This window comes from Sorex fumeus, unplaced genomic scaffold (genome assembly GCF_029834395.1).
Source record: "Sorex fumeus unplaced genomic scaffold, SorFum_2.1 ptg000044l, whole genome shotgun sequence".
In the NCBI taxonomy this organism is placed as follows: Eukaryota; Metazoa; Chordata; class Mammalia; order Eulipotyphla; family Soricidae; genus Sorex; species Sorex fumeus.
The window spans coordinates 10040761-10055707 of NW_026606101.1; the positions used below are offsets into that span (position 1 = coordinate 10040761).

Genomic DNA, 14947 nt, shown 5'->3' on the forward strand with positions numbered 1-14947 from the left:
AATCCCTGGTGGTCACCCCTGCCTTGCAGACGCTGCAGTGGTCTGTGACACAGGCTGGGTATCGCCATGAGTGTCCCTGGGGAACCCCAAGCACACCTCTAAGCCAGTGCCTTGCTGGCTTCTGCTCTGGGGTCATCAGGCCAGAGTGGACGGGCTGAGGAGCAGGAAATAAGGTGGAAAGAACCGTTTCCGAAGTGGGATCCTGGTCTCACTTTATCACTTTAGGGCACGGTGACTTTGTGTCACTCGTTCCCTCTTGCTGCGTTTCAGTTTCCCCGACGATCAAGTGAGGTGTGTGGGGGAGAATTAAGCTCCTAGGAGGTTCGGGAGAATTAAACAAGAACGAAGGGCTCTGTCCCCTAGTGGCTGGGCTGCGGCTTCTTGCTTTCCTATGTGTGTCGGCCACACATGCGGGCACCCACCTGGTCGGCAGGCCGAGGGTCCTGCGGGGCCGGCTGCTTCTCATTGGCGTTGGCCTCTGGGTGGCCGTGGCCTGTGGGGGTCACAGGGGTGGTGGCGGCGGAGGCCTCGGGCTGCTGTGGGGCCTCCTCCTGAGCCTTCTTCACATCAGAGTCGGGGCCCGTCTCTGTTGTCATGGTGACCAGCACGCCTGCAATGGGCAGGGGAGAAAGCACTTGAGCGGAGAGGGGCAGACAGGGACCCATGAACAAAGAACCACCGAAAGAGGGCAAGAGGGGTGCAGGGAGAGATGAGGAGATGTGATGGGTCACGGATCCCCCTTCCACACACAGACACCCCATGTTCTTGGACTCCAACTCCTGTCCTGGGGTGACAAGATTTCCATCTGCCCAGGGCACAGGGGACAGACACAAAGAACTGTGGCAGGGGGTTCCCCACCACAACCTGGCACACAGGAGACCCTCAAGGAACCTTGTCGAGGCCCAAGAGTCCTGCACTCCAGACCGTGAGGTGGTGACTTGGGACACCTCCTGTCCCAAGTGTCTTTAATTTCTGTCCCACTGACTGCTCAGGGTGTTGTGAGGATGGACCCAAAGGGATGGAACGCCTATTTTTTCCCTGGTTGTTTGGTTTTGGTGCTGCACCTGGCAGTGCTCAGGGATTACTCCCAGCTCAGTGCTTGGGGATCATGCATCACACTGCTAGGGGGCCTTGCAGTCCTAGGGCTAGAGCCCAGGGCTCCCTCATGCAAAGCCCACTCAGTCCTCTGGGCCACCTTCATCCCTAGGAGCTCTCAAAAGCCTCCCGGACCTCGATGATGGGAAAAACAGAAAAACCGGGCAGAAGAGCCAAGCAGTGCTGTGGGTTAAGGTGCTGAATGGACTCAATCCCCAGGACAACCTACAGTCCCTGGAGCACCGCCAGGAATGATCACTGAGGACAGAGCCAGGAGTAAACCCTGAATACCACTGGTATAGCCTATAAACAAACAAAGAAGTAAGAAGAAGGAGCTGGGGGTGTGGCTGAGGGGACGAATAGGCCTGAGACCTTGTACCCACAGCAGGTGGGGACTCGGGGAGGAGCTCTGCAGCGTGTGCTCGGCACGTAGGACCTCTGGGTTTGAGCTGCACTGCTCGTGGTTCTCTGAACACAACTCTTCCTACCCCACCCCTTCAAAAGATGAGGGGCAAGAATCTTCTTCCTCTTGGGGCTGGAGAGATAGCACAGCGGGTAGGGCGTTTGCCTTGCACGCAGCCGACCCAAGTTCGATTCCCAGCATCCCATATGATCCCCCAAGCACCGCCAGGAGTAACCCCTGTGCATCGCCAGGTGTGACCCAGAAAGGAAAAAAAAAAAAAAGAATCTTCCTCCTCTCCACCCTTATCACTGACTGAACAGGCACGAGTTAAAGCCACAGCCAAGCAAACACCAAGAGTGGCCAGAACTGCTCTGGGGGGCTCCCACCCCCTAGCCTCAAATCTGGTCTGCCTAGCTCGAGACCTCTTCTCGGCCTGCCATGGGGAACGGATACTGGCTGTTCTCAGGCACAGCAGTTAGAACCCTGAGAAGGAGATGCCCACTTGCCCATGATGGCCTCCAGCTCATCTGTTTTCTGCTGGGAGCAGCAGAATCCACCTGTCCCCAGGTCCCTGAGCTCTGAGTTCCGGGGGCCACCTGCTCCCTCCCCCATCAGCCCATCCTCTCTGACCCTTCCACACCTGTGTCTTCTTGCAAGCCAAAAGAAGAACCATCTGCAAACCACCCCGCTGGCTTCTGTGCAGGAGAGACACTGGCGGCCCTTTGAACAAATTCACTCTCCTCCCTCTCCTCTCCTGGGGACACCCAGACATCGAAAGAGAGGGGAACAACTAGCGGTGCATCTTCCTGCCACCTCCCCGGCCCCTCCCCCCCGTCCCCCACCACCCACCGCTCCCCAGATCCAGGCTCTGCATCAAGGCTGCTGCTGCTTCTCCGGGCCCTCCACAGCCTCAAGCAAAGCTCCTCAACAGAATGTACTGGAAGGATTGAGCACAGGAGCCCAGGCAGGAAGCCAAGGGGATGGGAGCCTGACGCCCCGGGCCAGACTATAGAAGAGGGAGCTCATGCCTCTTATTTTAGAGCAAACGGGCCTGACAGAGAAATCTCGGGGACACATCTGACGAGAAAAGCCTGACAGACAACATTTTGTACAGACTGGCCCTGTTTTTGCCAGCACACAGATAGCGACAATTCAGCAATTACTAACTATGGTTATTTCTAGGGGGCGGAAATACAGATGATTCCCCCCTCCTTTTTTCTGGAACTGTAGTTCTCAATTTTTCTACTACACTCAGAGTGTTCCTAAATACACACACACACACACAGAGACATACACACACAAGTAGAAGTTATAAAAATCTTTTTTTTTTCCAATCAGGGAAATGGCTTAAAGGACATCTAAGACTTGTGTAAGGAGCCCTGAGTTAGATATTGGTATCACATGGTTCCCCTGAGCACCCTTGAAAAGAGAAACACAAACACACACACACACACACACACGCACACGAGATTAAACATTATTTCTGGGGCCAGAGAGAGTGCAGGAGTTAAGACACTTGCCTTGCATGTGACCAACCCTGGTCTAATTGTCAGCACCACATTTGGTTCCTCCCTGAGCACTTCCAGAATGATCCCTGAGCACAGAGCCACGAGTAAACCTCAAACACAGCAGGAGATCACCCCAACACCCACCCCCAACCCCGCCAAAACAAAATTTTCCAATATGCACAGTTGGTAGGACAGAATGAAAAGGAGATAAATTTTGTTTAAACTTAAAATGTATGAGTTACCAAAAAAAAAAAAGCCCAAAACAAATAGCATCATTATTATTGTAAAGCTACAGTAAGGTTGGCAGTGGATTTCCCATACCAAGGGATAATGGCATGGTTTTCTCGTGGGAAAGGGAGCCAAAAACCTGGCCTTGGCGTCTGCCACGGCCAGTCACGGGGCTCAGTTCTGCCCAGGGCCAGGTCGGCAGGGCCTGCGGGAGCCTGCTGGGCACTGGGCCGGTCAGAGAGGTAGGGGCTGCTGCCCACATGCTCCTGGCACCTCGGGCAGGTGATGTAACCCAGAAACAGTCAAGCAAGTTCCACACCCAAGCAGGAGGTGAGTGAGGCTCTTCGGTGTAGGTTTCAGCCTCTGGGAAGTCTGGGGACGGGTGATCCAGAGAAGGGCTGAAAGTTTCCAAGGAAGGAAACGAGCTAGGGGGTGGGGGTGGAGGTGGGGGATGGGGTTAGATTGTACGAAAAGGGAGAACCTCAGGGCTAAGGTGCATGCACGGCACTGAGATGGGGATCGGGGTGTGGCCCTGGAGGACCCAGCACTGCAAGGGTGACCCGGGCAGTCCCCAGCACCACAGGGCCCAGACAGCACCTGGTCCTCAGATCCCCACATGGAATCTCTGGTCAGGCTCACCAAGAATCACAGGGATTGGCCCAGGAGGCCTCTGCCCTGGGGCCCACTTGGGGGCACCCCCATCTGGTGTAAAAAGGGGACAATCCAGACAGGAGATGGCCCGGGTGAGCGAGGGGCCCTTTGGGCTGAGTCACCACCTGGGCAGATGGCCCAGAAGGGGATCCAGGAGAGCCTGACAAGGCTGGCGTCCCTCAGCCCGCAACTGAGGAGAAGCTGCAGAGGCACAGAGGCACGTGGGGTGGATGCAGGTTGGGCGGGGAGGGCCTGGGGCTGCAGGCGGCCTCCCGGGAGCCTCCTGGAAACGCGCAGGCCCCCAGCACCAGCCCCGCTGTACCAGGCCCAGCACACTCTCTCCCTTGGTTCCGGACCCGCCAGGGAAGCAGTGGGCAAGACCCACAGGCCACTCTGTGACCTTGTGCAAGTGACTTCACTGAGGGGAACTGCAGCTGCTGGTGGAGAGAAGGCGCCGCTCCTCCCTCCCTTTGGGCTGTGGATGGGGACATGGACAGGTTCCGCAAGGGAGGGTCTAGATGGAGGGTCGATCTCAGTGGGGAGTGGTCTGAGTGTCAGAGTTCTGCTGGAGGTCGAGGTGTTCAAGGAGATAGAAGGATGACAGAGGGAAGGTCACCAGAAGGTCCCCACGGGCCACAAGCGCCTTGCAGGCCTTGGAGGGGGGATGTGGCATGCCTGGGGCCTAGGAACCTCTCAGCATCTGATGCTCTCTAAAGCTCTGCTCCCAGCCGTATTGCTCTTCCCAGGCACAGTGCAGCTTCCTCACCGGGGTGGCTGCCACGAGCCCATCTCCTGGCCCAGCCGACACAGCAATCCCTTGGCCTGTATTTGTGCCGCTCACTCAAAATGAACTGGGGCCAAAGAGGTAGCTCAGAGGAGCATACGCTTTGTATGAGGTAGGCCCAGGTTCAGTCCCCAGCACTGAAGGGTACCCTGAGTGATCCCAGAAGTTGCCCTGCGCACAGAGTCAGGAGTAGCCAGATGTGTTCCAAGCACGACCCCCACCGCCACCAAAACAAACCAGAAACCAAAACAAGTTTGAGATACCCAGCAGGCCCCCGACAGGACTAGGCTGAGTCACTTTCCTCCATCCCCATAGCCACAGCTTAGGGCCAAGCCACCTTCAGCCTGTGCCCAGAGATGGGGCTGCCCAGGTGCCTCCGTGGCCCTCCAGAGGGGTATACTTTCCTCAACAGCCACTGGGATCTTTCCAGAACTCCAAGTGAAAGGCCGGGTTAGAGCTCCAACAAGACCCCATTGAAACAAAACCCAGAATGGGGCTGGAGCAATAGCACAGTAGGTAGGGAGTTTGCCTTGCACGCGGCCAAGCCGGGTTCGATTCCCAGCATCCCATAGGGTCCCCTGAGCACTGCCAGGAGTAATTCCTGAGTTCATGAGCAGGAGTAACCCCTGTACATTGCCAGGTCTGACCCTAAAAGCAAAATAAAACCAACCAAACAAAAAAAAACCAAAACCCAGAGTCTTTACTGGCACTTCCAGGCCCTGTGGACAGCCCTGAGTCAACTCCACTGCAGCCCTCTCCTGCCTTTGATGGGGAGTCAGGCCCCCACTTCCTGCCTGCTCCTCAGCTGGCTGTCCCTCTCCTGGGCTCTGTGAACAGGGGGCTTGTCCCTGATCTGGGACTGAAAATTCTCACCTGCAGACCTCAATCATGTGCCCCTGGAGCTCTCCAATTCAGACGGGCCTTCCGGGGTCAGGCAAGAGGCTCAAAGCAAGGCACTTGCCTCCCACGTGAGGCCCTGGGATTGATTCCTGCCACCTCAGAATAAAGAAAAATGGGTTCCCTCCCGTATGTGTGTATTGGGGGCATGGGGAGCAAAGAGCGCGCTCAGGGGCCCTGGAGTTACTCCCAGCAGTGCTGAGCCAACCTGGACAGACGCCCCAATGCTTGGGACAGTGATGAGCTGCTGTCTGGGGGTGGCGCTGGGGGCTACCAGGAATACATCTAGTGGTGCTCAGGGGGCTATGTGGTGCGGGGGATCAAACCTGGGACCTTGTGCATGTCTTAAGCTATCTCCTCAGTCTCTTTTTTTAAAATTTTAAAACAGAGGCCACACCAGGGGATGCTGGAATGGAAAATAGAGGCAGTGCTGAGGACTGTGCATGGCCTGGACCCTGCTGAGCACACACATCCCCTAGCTCCCTGCTCCTTGCTTTAGAGTGGACCTCTCTCTCTCTCTCTCTCTCTCTCCCCCTCTTTCTCTGTCCCTCTTTCTCTCTCTCTTCTCTGCCTCTCTCCTCTCTTCCATCATACCTTTTTTGCCATTTTACCATTTTTAAAGTGTAATAATTTAGGACATTAATTCCATTCATAATGGTGTCTGACAATTGCCATTCTCCTTTCTAAACATCATCATCACCCCAACAGAAACTCTAATCCATTAAGTAAGCTCATTGGCTTTTGTTGTTGTTTTTTTGTTTATAGTAACTATCACAAATGATGGATTGATTTCTGTTCCTCTTCTAAGAACATAAACTCCTTAAAAAAAACACTTTGGGGGCTGAAGTGATAGCACAGTGCGTAGGGCATTTGTTTTGCACGTGGCCGACCCGGGTTCGATTCCCAGCATCCCATATGGTCCCCTGAGCACTGCCAGGAGTGATTCCTGAGTGCAAAGCCAGGAGTAACCCCTGAGCATCGCCAGGTGTGACCTGATAAGCAAAAAAAAAAAAAAAAAAAAAAAAGCTAAAAAAAAGCTTTGTTTCCTTTGCTATTATTCCCAGGGTTTAGCCAGACCTTGACAAACAACAAAGCTGATGTGAACAGAGTCTGCTACTGGCCAGGAACTGATCTAAGCCCTTGACATGGGGAGACTCATTTAATCTTCCTAGTAGTCTCCAGTCGGTGCTCTGACTCTCTTACAAAAGAGACTAGTGGAAGCATAGGGGAGTTAGGTGGTTGGTTTGGGGAAAAAAGCCTGGTGTGGGGAGGCCGGGAGTAGGCTCAAGAACATGTGGGTGATACGTGGACAGTACCCTGGAGCTGAGGCCAGAACCCTGGGCTGCACTCACCGCCAGAGCCCTTTTGGCCACTGGCCAGCCTCTCCTGATGACCTTCTCCAGCAATTAGCTTCTGATTTGCCATCCAAATGCCTGACAGTTTCATTCTTGCTTCACAGGTGAGGAAACAGAGGCCAAGGAGCAATGCTGATTTGTCCAAGGTCACAAGCCTTGCCAAGTCTGACTCTAGTCTTTCCCCTGCACAGCCCTTCAGCGGCCTGGGATGGAGGTAAAGGTCCACCGGCTGGGGCCAGGGGTGGGGGCGGTATCCTGTACGCACTGGTCCCAAGAAGGCTATCCAGTATCCACTGCCCCCAGGAGAGTTATCCTGTACCCATTACCCTCAGGAGGTTTATCCTGTATCCACCGCTCCTAGGGGGGGTCACCCTGCACCCCTGCCCTCAGGAGGGTTATCCTGTACCCGTACTCAAGAGGGGTTATCCTGCACTCACTATTCTCAGGAGGGTTATCCTGTGCCACTGCTCCCAGGGGCCATCCTGCACCTACTGCCCTCAGGAGGGTTATCCTATACCCACTGTCCTCAGGAGGGTTATCCTGTACCACTGATCCCAAGGCGGTTATCCTGAACCTACTGCTCCCAAAGGTGAGAGGAGGCAAAGCTTCCCCCATCCTGAAGGCAAACACACCTCTCTCATGGGCTCTGGGAAAGCTGCTGTCCTTTCCTGAGACTCAGTTTCCTCGTTTGTCAAATGAGGATGAAATGGAGGCTGTCCCTCATGACCCAGCATGAAGGCTTTTTGTATGGCCGAGAGAGGGGCTGAAAGTCGGTCTTCCCAAGTTCCCTGCGTGGTCCGACTGTGTTCCGACCCTCTGTGACAGTTCCCTGGCCAAGCCCAGTCTGCAGATTTCTGATCACGCTTCCCACTGTTCACTCCAACTAGGAGCTTCTGCTACTGTTAGGCTGTGGGTGAACCCCGGCCTTGTGGGGATCCCTAAACCCAGGCTGCCTCCCAGGTCTGTTAAAGGCTCCTTGCTAGAAGCCTCTGAGCACAGTTTCATTTTGAGCCAGAATTCAACCTTTGCAGACCCCCAACAGACAGATGGAGCAGGCGAGAGGGGGGATGTCACGAGGTACATCTACACAGTGGGGCTACACAGTGTGTGTGGAGGGTTGGGGGGCAGGGACAGGGGAGACAGACCTGAGGCAGCTTGGGGCCTCAGTGACTCCTACAGCTCCTTTTGCCCAGCTCATGGGCTCAACATGCAAACGGAGCTGGATCCCGTTTGAAAATCACTCCCGAGCCAGCACCCAGGGCTGGTACTGACACATGTGGAGAAAAGAGAGAAGGCACCGCCTTGTGTTGTGGCTTCTTAGGTGCTTCTCTGTTCTCCACCAATTTCTCAACTAAACACCTGCTATTTTTCGTCTTAAGGTGGTATTAAAGGTAAAATGAAGGAGAGAGAGCAACTGTGAAATATTGTGTGTGTGTGTGTGTGTGTTATGATTCATTCTTCCACTGATATGATGCGACCTCCCAGCTGGGATGTCCCCAGGACAGAGTACTTACTTTCCAGAATGACAGCTTCTGGGCGGATGTGAACGACAGGACTGCCTGCCTGGGTGAGGCGGGAGGGATGAGGGAGGGATGCGGGCCCAGAATGCTGCTTCTGGAGCCCTGGGTGCTCCTCTCCCAGCCAAGGCCCAGGCAGCAGGGTTCAAACCAAAGCTGGAACTAGAAAGACAGCTCAGAGGGCTCGAGCCCGCGCCTGGCACGCAGAGGCCAGATTCCAGGCAGGCAGGGCACGGCCCCCTGGAGCACCACAAGCAGCGCCGGGGTGGCCCCGGAGACCCCCAGCACTTCTTGAAAGACGGAAAATGAAACAGCCAAACTGGGAGCCAAGCCGCAGCCTGCGGCTCGGGTCAGCAGGGGACAGCGATTTGTCTGAGGCTGCCCGTAGCCATGGGCACGGCACTGAATAAAACCCGGCAACAGCGAGCGGTGGCCACCCGGTGGCAATGGCTCTGTGCCCACAGGTCGCCTGCGCGTGCCACAACAGTCACAGAGCGCCATGCCCTTGTGGGCTGGGGTCCACGTGACACGGACACCAAGTGGCAGGATAGCAGCTGGGAGGGGAAACACTTCACGCACGAACCACAGTGAGGACTGTGGCGGTCCAGTGCCAGGCTAGCTTCAGGCTGCATCTCACACCCACTGGGCACTGACATCCCTCCCGAGAGTGAGTTCCATCAGGGCAGGACATGCACCCAGGGGCACTGGCCCACAGTGGCCACGGGTGACCCCTCAATCCTGCTCCATCCCATCATGTCCACTTTGCGAAGCTACCTGGTGTGTGACATAATGAAGAAAAAATAACAGCAGCATCAACCCCTCCCGAGGGCCAGGTGCATTGCAGGGTACAGCGTCTGTACCCTTCTAGTCATCCCTGTCACGAACCCCGCCATCCATGGCGAGCCAGGACACTGGACTTGGGACTCCTAGCTGTGGCCCTGAGGCATGTGACATCACTCCTCTGAAAGTCCACATGAGTGTGGGACATGAGAAGCCCCCAAGACCTGTCACAGGCATTCTGTGAGATTTTGGTAGAGAAATGCCCTGCCCATGGCTCCCTCTGATTATATGCTGGCCACCCACCCATTGACACCAATGACGGGTCTCCCCGCAGGATGGCTGTCACTGGCATCCAGACAAACTGAGTTCTCAGGAGGGAAAGAACCTGTCCAAGGGTGCTGTGGGTGCAGGAGGCAGGAGGCCACGCAGCAGCTAACCTGCCCAAAGAGGCTCTGAAAAATGTCACAGGGAGCCCCAATCCCGGTTTTGGGGATGACAGGAACAGGGCGGCCTCCAAGCAGGCTGGAGGCTGTGTCCAGGCCCCTGCAGGGTCACTCCCCTGAGGAGAGGAGGGGAAAGGAGAGGCAGACGGCACCAGGGGATGCTTGCCGTCTCCATCTCTGGGCTTCTGCTGCTTGTACTTGATTGTCTTTCTAAACACTGACTCACTGTGGGCATGACTGAGAAGAAAGTCCAATTGGAAATGACTTTAAATGCCCATGGGGGGTGGGGGGTGGGGGGAAGCACACAATCAGGATCTATCTATCCATTAAAATTTAATGACAACAACGTCGTAGAGCTTTTGTGAAATTGAGATAGATTTCACGGAGACTGACACTATGAAAGGTATCGATACGCAATCAAAGTTTTTTAAATGCAAGCTGTATGGCAATGGGCCCAGTCTGCACTGCTCCACTCCCAGGGCACAGAAAATGCCCTCTGAGGGCACAAGGCACTTGGGCTGGGGAAGCCAACAAGAGACGATGCTCTTAAATTATTAAGATTTTTCACATATTTTTTCGGTGATTAAAATGAAAGGGGGCGGGTGGGGCCCTGATAGTACAGTGGGTAGGGCATTTGCCTTGCACGCGGTTTACCCGGGTTTGAACCCCGGCATCCCATATGGTCACCCAAACACCACCAGGAGTAATTCCTGAATGCAGAACCAGGAATAAGCCCGGAATGTTGCTGGGTGTGGCTCAAAAATCAAATAAATAAATAAATAAAATTAAAAATAAATAAAACAAAAGGGGGGATAAAACAAACTGACGTGGAAAGATCCATTCCAGTCAGGCTTATGTTCTTCCTCACTGCTCTAACCCCGCGCTCTGCTCGCTCTGTTCTCAGCAATCTGCATCTCTTGACACTCGGACCTCACTGTCACCACTTTCCTCTAGGGCTCATAATCGTTTTATTTTCCAAAAGTGCTCAGATGGGTTCCCCTGCCCCCACGTTTAACATCGCCTGTATCAGAAATAGTTCACCCTGCCTGGGTCAGCCTTCTCATCCCTGTTTCTTTACGACAGGCCAGGGAGCATCCTAAGAGTTTTCCAAGGTTTCCATCATTTCATCTTTACGACCACCCCAAAAGTAGGTCACGTGGATCAGTCACATGGGAGAGGAGGAAACGGAAGCTTTAAACAGGATGAACTAGGGACCTGGAGAACTCAGTGGTGTAGCACCTGAGGCCACAACAAGTTCAATGCCTGGCACCACCCCCAATGCCCAGAGGCAATACCATTTGCGATCCGATGACCTGCCGCCAAGCATGAGCTAGCAAGCACCAAAAGTGCACAACCTCCAGAACGCACCACCCCTCCTGCTCCAAACCACGAGAGCACCATAACCACACAACCAACTTCGTGTGACTCATTCACCCCCACCCTGCAACCACCACCACAAAAGGGAGAGAGAGGGGGTGGAGGGGTGGAGATGAATTAATCTGTGGAGGCTTCACAGCAAGGACAGAACTGACACCAGCTCGGGTCTCGGAGTACCCCAAGTTCTCACAGGGAGCTTCTGCAAACCCCCCAAACCCTCACATACTTTGAGTGGTCAGAGGAATGTGGAGGGGAGGAGGTTGCCTAGGGTTACAACCATCGCTTCCCTTCTGTTCTGCTCTCACTCAATTCCCTCTCCAGACAAGCTCCTGCAAATCACAGAGCACCCTGCTGAGGGCAGAACAAGAGCAAGGACGAGGTACTCTGCCTTCAAGGAGATCAGGAAGCTCTTCCTGCACAGGAAGAATCTGACCCACCACATCACTGTTCCCGGGTCACCACGAAATGAAATGACTGTAAGATGCAAAGGACGTTGGCGGGTGCCTGGCACCAAATGCAGCGAGGGTAAGTATTTCGGTGTCTGTTCATGGTTGCACATTATTTTATCCACTGGATGTTCAAAAGCGCTCTCAATCATCTTCCTATTGTCGGGCACTTAGTCCCAATTTGCCGCTATTATAGAGGAAGCTCTGATGGGGAGTCATCAAAAGGAAATTATTCAGGGCGGGGGGTAGAGGGAAGCCAGATGTACAAAGAAGTGGCCGCACCACCTCAGAGTGACTAGAGTTGGGGGAGGCCCCTCATCCTCAACTCACGAGGCCTCCAACTCAACCATGACCAATCGGGGTCCTCGGGAACCCGGGCAGTTCCCTGCCCATCTGCTGAGCTCTCCACAGCATCCTGGTGAGGTCCACCCCTCCCAGTCTCCCAAGTCCCTGAGTCTCATTTTCTCCCTCAGGGCCACCCTCCCTGCTCTTCTGGGATTCTTACAGTTACCAAAGGTTCCATCTCTGTAGCAGCCTAACACGTGTCCCGCGCAGACTGAATGCCCACAAAAGTGCCCAAAGCAGTCCGTCTCCTGATGAGTGGGAACACCATTTAAGCAAAGGAAGGAAGAAAGGGGGAGCTTGCCTCGCCCATGGCTGACCCCAGTTCAATCCTGGCACCATTTGGTTCCCTGAGCACTGCCAGGAGCCAGCCCTGAGCACCCAGCTGGGGTCCCGCACCGCACTGGGCTCTTCCTCCAACACCTGTGACCTGGCCTCCATGAGCAAGGGGTATCACAACCGAGAGGACACTGAGGCACAAGGAGGCCGCGTGCTAGAGCACCCATCAGGAACTGGTGGCTGGAGTTTGTGGGTCTCGGTCCAGCTCCCGCAGATTCACTCGGGCGGATCTCACAACCTCACAGAAGACCCAAATGCAAAGTGACTTTCTGAGTCACCTCCCAGCTCCCCCACCCCAGCACGGTGTCCCCCCACACCTATCTGCTCGGTGCACAACAGACCACCCACATTCTTTCAGAGGAAAACCTCCTGAAGGGGCCGGTGTTGGAATACTGTATGACTGACACCCAATCATGAATACCTTTGTAACTATGTATGAAACTGTGATTCAATTTTTTAAAAGTATTTATAAATCAAAAACAACAACAACAACAACAACCAAAGGCAAACCTACATCCTCTGACCTGGAGGGTGGAGGTCTCTCTCCCCATGACAACTGACTTGGGGACAAGGACAACTGTCCTTGGCCGTGGGTGCACAGCATGAAGACCCAGCGCGCCTAATAGCTATCTGGACCCAACGGTCCAGGCAGGAACCCAGACTGGGCCTGCACCCAACTCCTCAGCTTCCTCTATCCCGCTGGCCAGAGCTCTGTGAAGCAGGCATGCAAGCCCCCACAACACAGAGTGGGTGGGCAGGAGGTACTCGGCAACTGTGTTGCAAACTGAACACCCATAGGAAGAAACTGGGCCCCCCACCCCCACCCCAGGGCCCAGCCCTGAGTCCTGCCTCCCCTGGGACCGGACAGTGGGACCCTGGGCAACAGCTCTTTCCGGGGCTGGGCCTTGGTTTCCCCATCGTTAAGTTGGGAAGAACAGTGCCCACACAGGGTTTTGTAGAGCCTGGATGAGTTGTACTTATAGGTCCTTAAAACAGGGACTGCATGTAGTAGATGCTTATTAAATGCAGACCACCACAAATCCTGTGAACTGTTTTCTTTCCCTGCAGTGCTAGAGATCGAACCCAGGTCTCCTGCATGCAAAGCAATAGCTTTACCTCACTGCACCACATCCCTAGTCCCCACGGGAGCTATTCTTATCCACAAGCCTACTGCCCACAGAGGAAGGGGTGCCAGCCTGCTCCCACCCCCACCCCGTCCCGCCCGTCGCCTGACTTCGGGCCTTCCTTCCCTCACAGTCCTGGTTAGTGACCCTGTACGCTCATCCATGTTTTCTGGTTGTCAAGGTCTCACTAAATGGGTCAGGGGGCAGCGCACAGCCCTGTCTACCCCGCCAGATATGCATCTGCTCCAAGCACCCCTGGCTGGGTCACCCCAGAAGCTGTCCAGCGGTAACCCTAGGGCAGGGAGAGGACAGAACTCACACTTTCCGGCTGTTACACCATCTCTCAGAGCCTCAGAGAGGCTCCACCTCAGTTTCTCCACTGGGAAAAGGAGCCAGACTCGCACTTTTGGAAGACATGGCAGCAAACAGGAGACAGCGCCAGCAAACACGGATATGACTCTTGGGTCATTGTGGGTGTGAATCCAGACAGCAAGCAGCAGCCGCTTCCCATAGACGGGGACACTGAAGCCCACAGAGGTCCCCGGTGGGCCCCACGCTGCAGCAGACCCTCCCACTGCTCGCCCCGTAACTCTCCCGAGCGTCCCTCACCGTGCATCTCACGGGTGTGAAGCTATTGGTGCCTGCTACTCAGGCCTGCTGTGACGCGCGAGGCAGCTCCGCCTCTTCTCTGCATCTTTCGGGAGAAAGGGCTGGGAGACAATGTAAGACCCCTGTGAAGCGGTAGCCAAGGCCTCCGGCCTCTAATGCCCTGGCCCTGTCGGAGTTCTGCGCAAGAGATGGACATGGCCAAACGGAAGCAGGGCCCAGGGAGAAGACTCAAAGGGCGAGTGCCCGGGTTTTACGTACAGGAACCCTGGGTTTGATCCCTGGTACCTCGTGGTCCCCCGAGCAATGTGCGGGAGTGATCCCTCAGCGCTACTGGATGTGGTTAAGGAAAGAAGGAAGCAGCTGCAGCAATAGTACAGCGGGTAGGGCGCTGGCCTTGCACACCGCTGACCTGGGCTCCACCCAGTGATCTTTGAGCACAGAGCCAGGAGTAAGCACTGAGCACCTGGGTATGGGCCCCTGCTGGTGGGCGGGGGGTGGGGGGGAGAAGAAAGGAGAAGAAGAAAGGAAAGAAGGAGAAAGAATGAGAAGAAAAAGAGAAAAGCTGGCATTTGAGCTGCGAGAGCCCCAGCCCGAGAGTGGAAGCCTGGCACTTGGAAGTCTCTCCCACTCGGCCGCTATGTGGCCGTGGCTGGACAAGCCACACTGCTTCTGAGGCCTCGTTCAACCTTCAGTAGCTCATCAGCGTTCGACCAATGGGGAGGACTGGGGGGGGGGGGGGGCGGGGGGGCAGTTCTGGAAGTAACAGGCCACGAAGCGCACAGGGCTGGGCCCAGCACTGCCATGGAGCCCAGCAGCTTTTTTTTTTCTTGTGGTGTTGGCGACAGAACCCAGGGTCTCACACGAGCAAGCGCTTCACTGCTGCACCCCCCGGCACCCCAAAACAGTTTTCATAGAAGCAATGTCACCACCATCGTCAGGTCCTTTCCCCCCCTCCCACCCCTCCCCACACTCCGTCAAGGTTGCTGGGCATTCTGTGAGCCCGGAACACTGAAGCCAGCTCCAGGCTGGCAGGGCAGAGCCAGAGCCAC

At 55.3% G+C, this 14947-nt stretch overlaps 1 protein-coding gene across 12 annotated transcripts in view; it reads right to left on the bottom strand.

The window, feature by feature from the left end:
- The window catches only part of EPB41L1 (erythrocyte membrane protein band 4.1 like 1), a 115971-nt gene that overhangs the window by 53131 nt on the left and 47893 nt on the right, over positions 1 to 14947 (bottom strand). For all 12 annotated transcript variants that reach the window (XM_056122010.1, XM_056122009.1, XM_056122020.1 and 9 more), the window contains one exon: positions 423 to 610. In XM_056122010.1, coding sequence (XP_055977985.1) covers positions 423 to 596 — 174 coding nt within the window. In that variant the 5' untranslated portion in view covers positions 597 to 610. The remainder of the gene's footprint in view (positions 1 to 422; positions 611 to 14947) is intronic.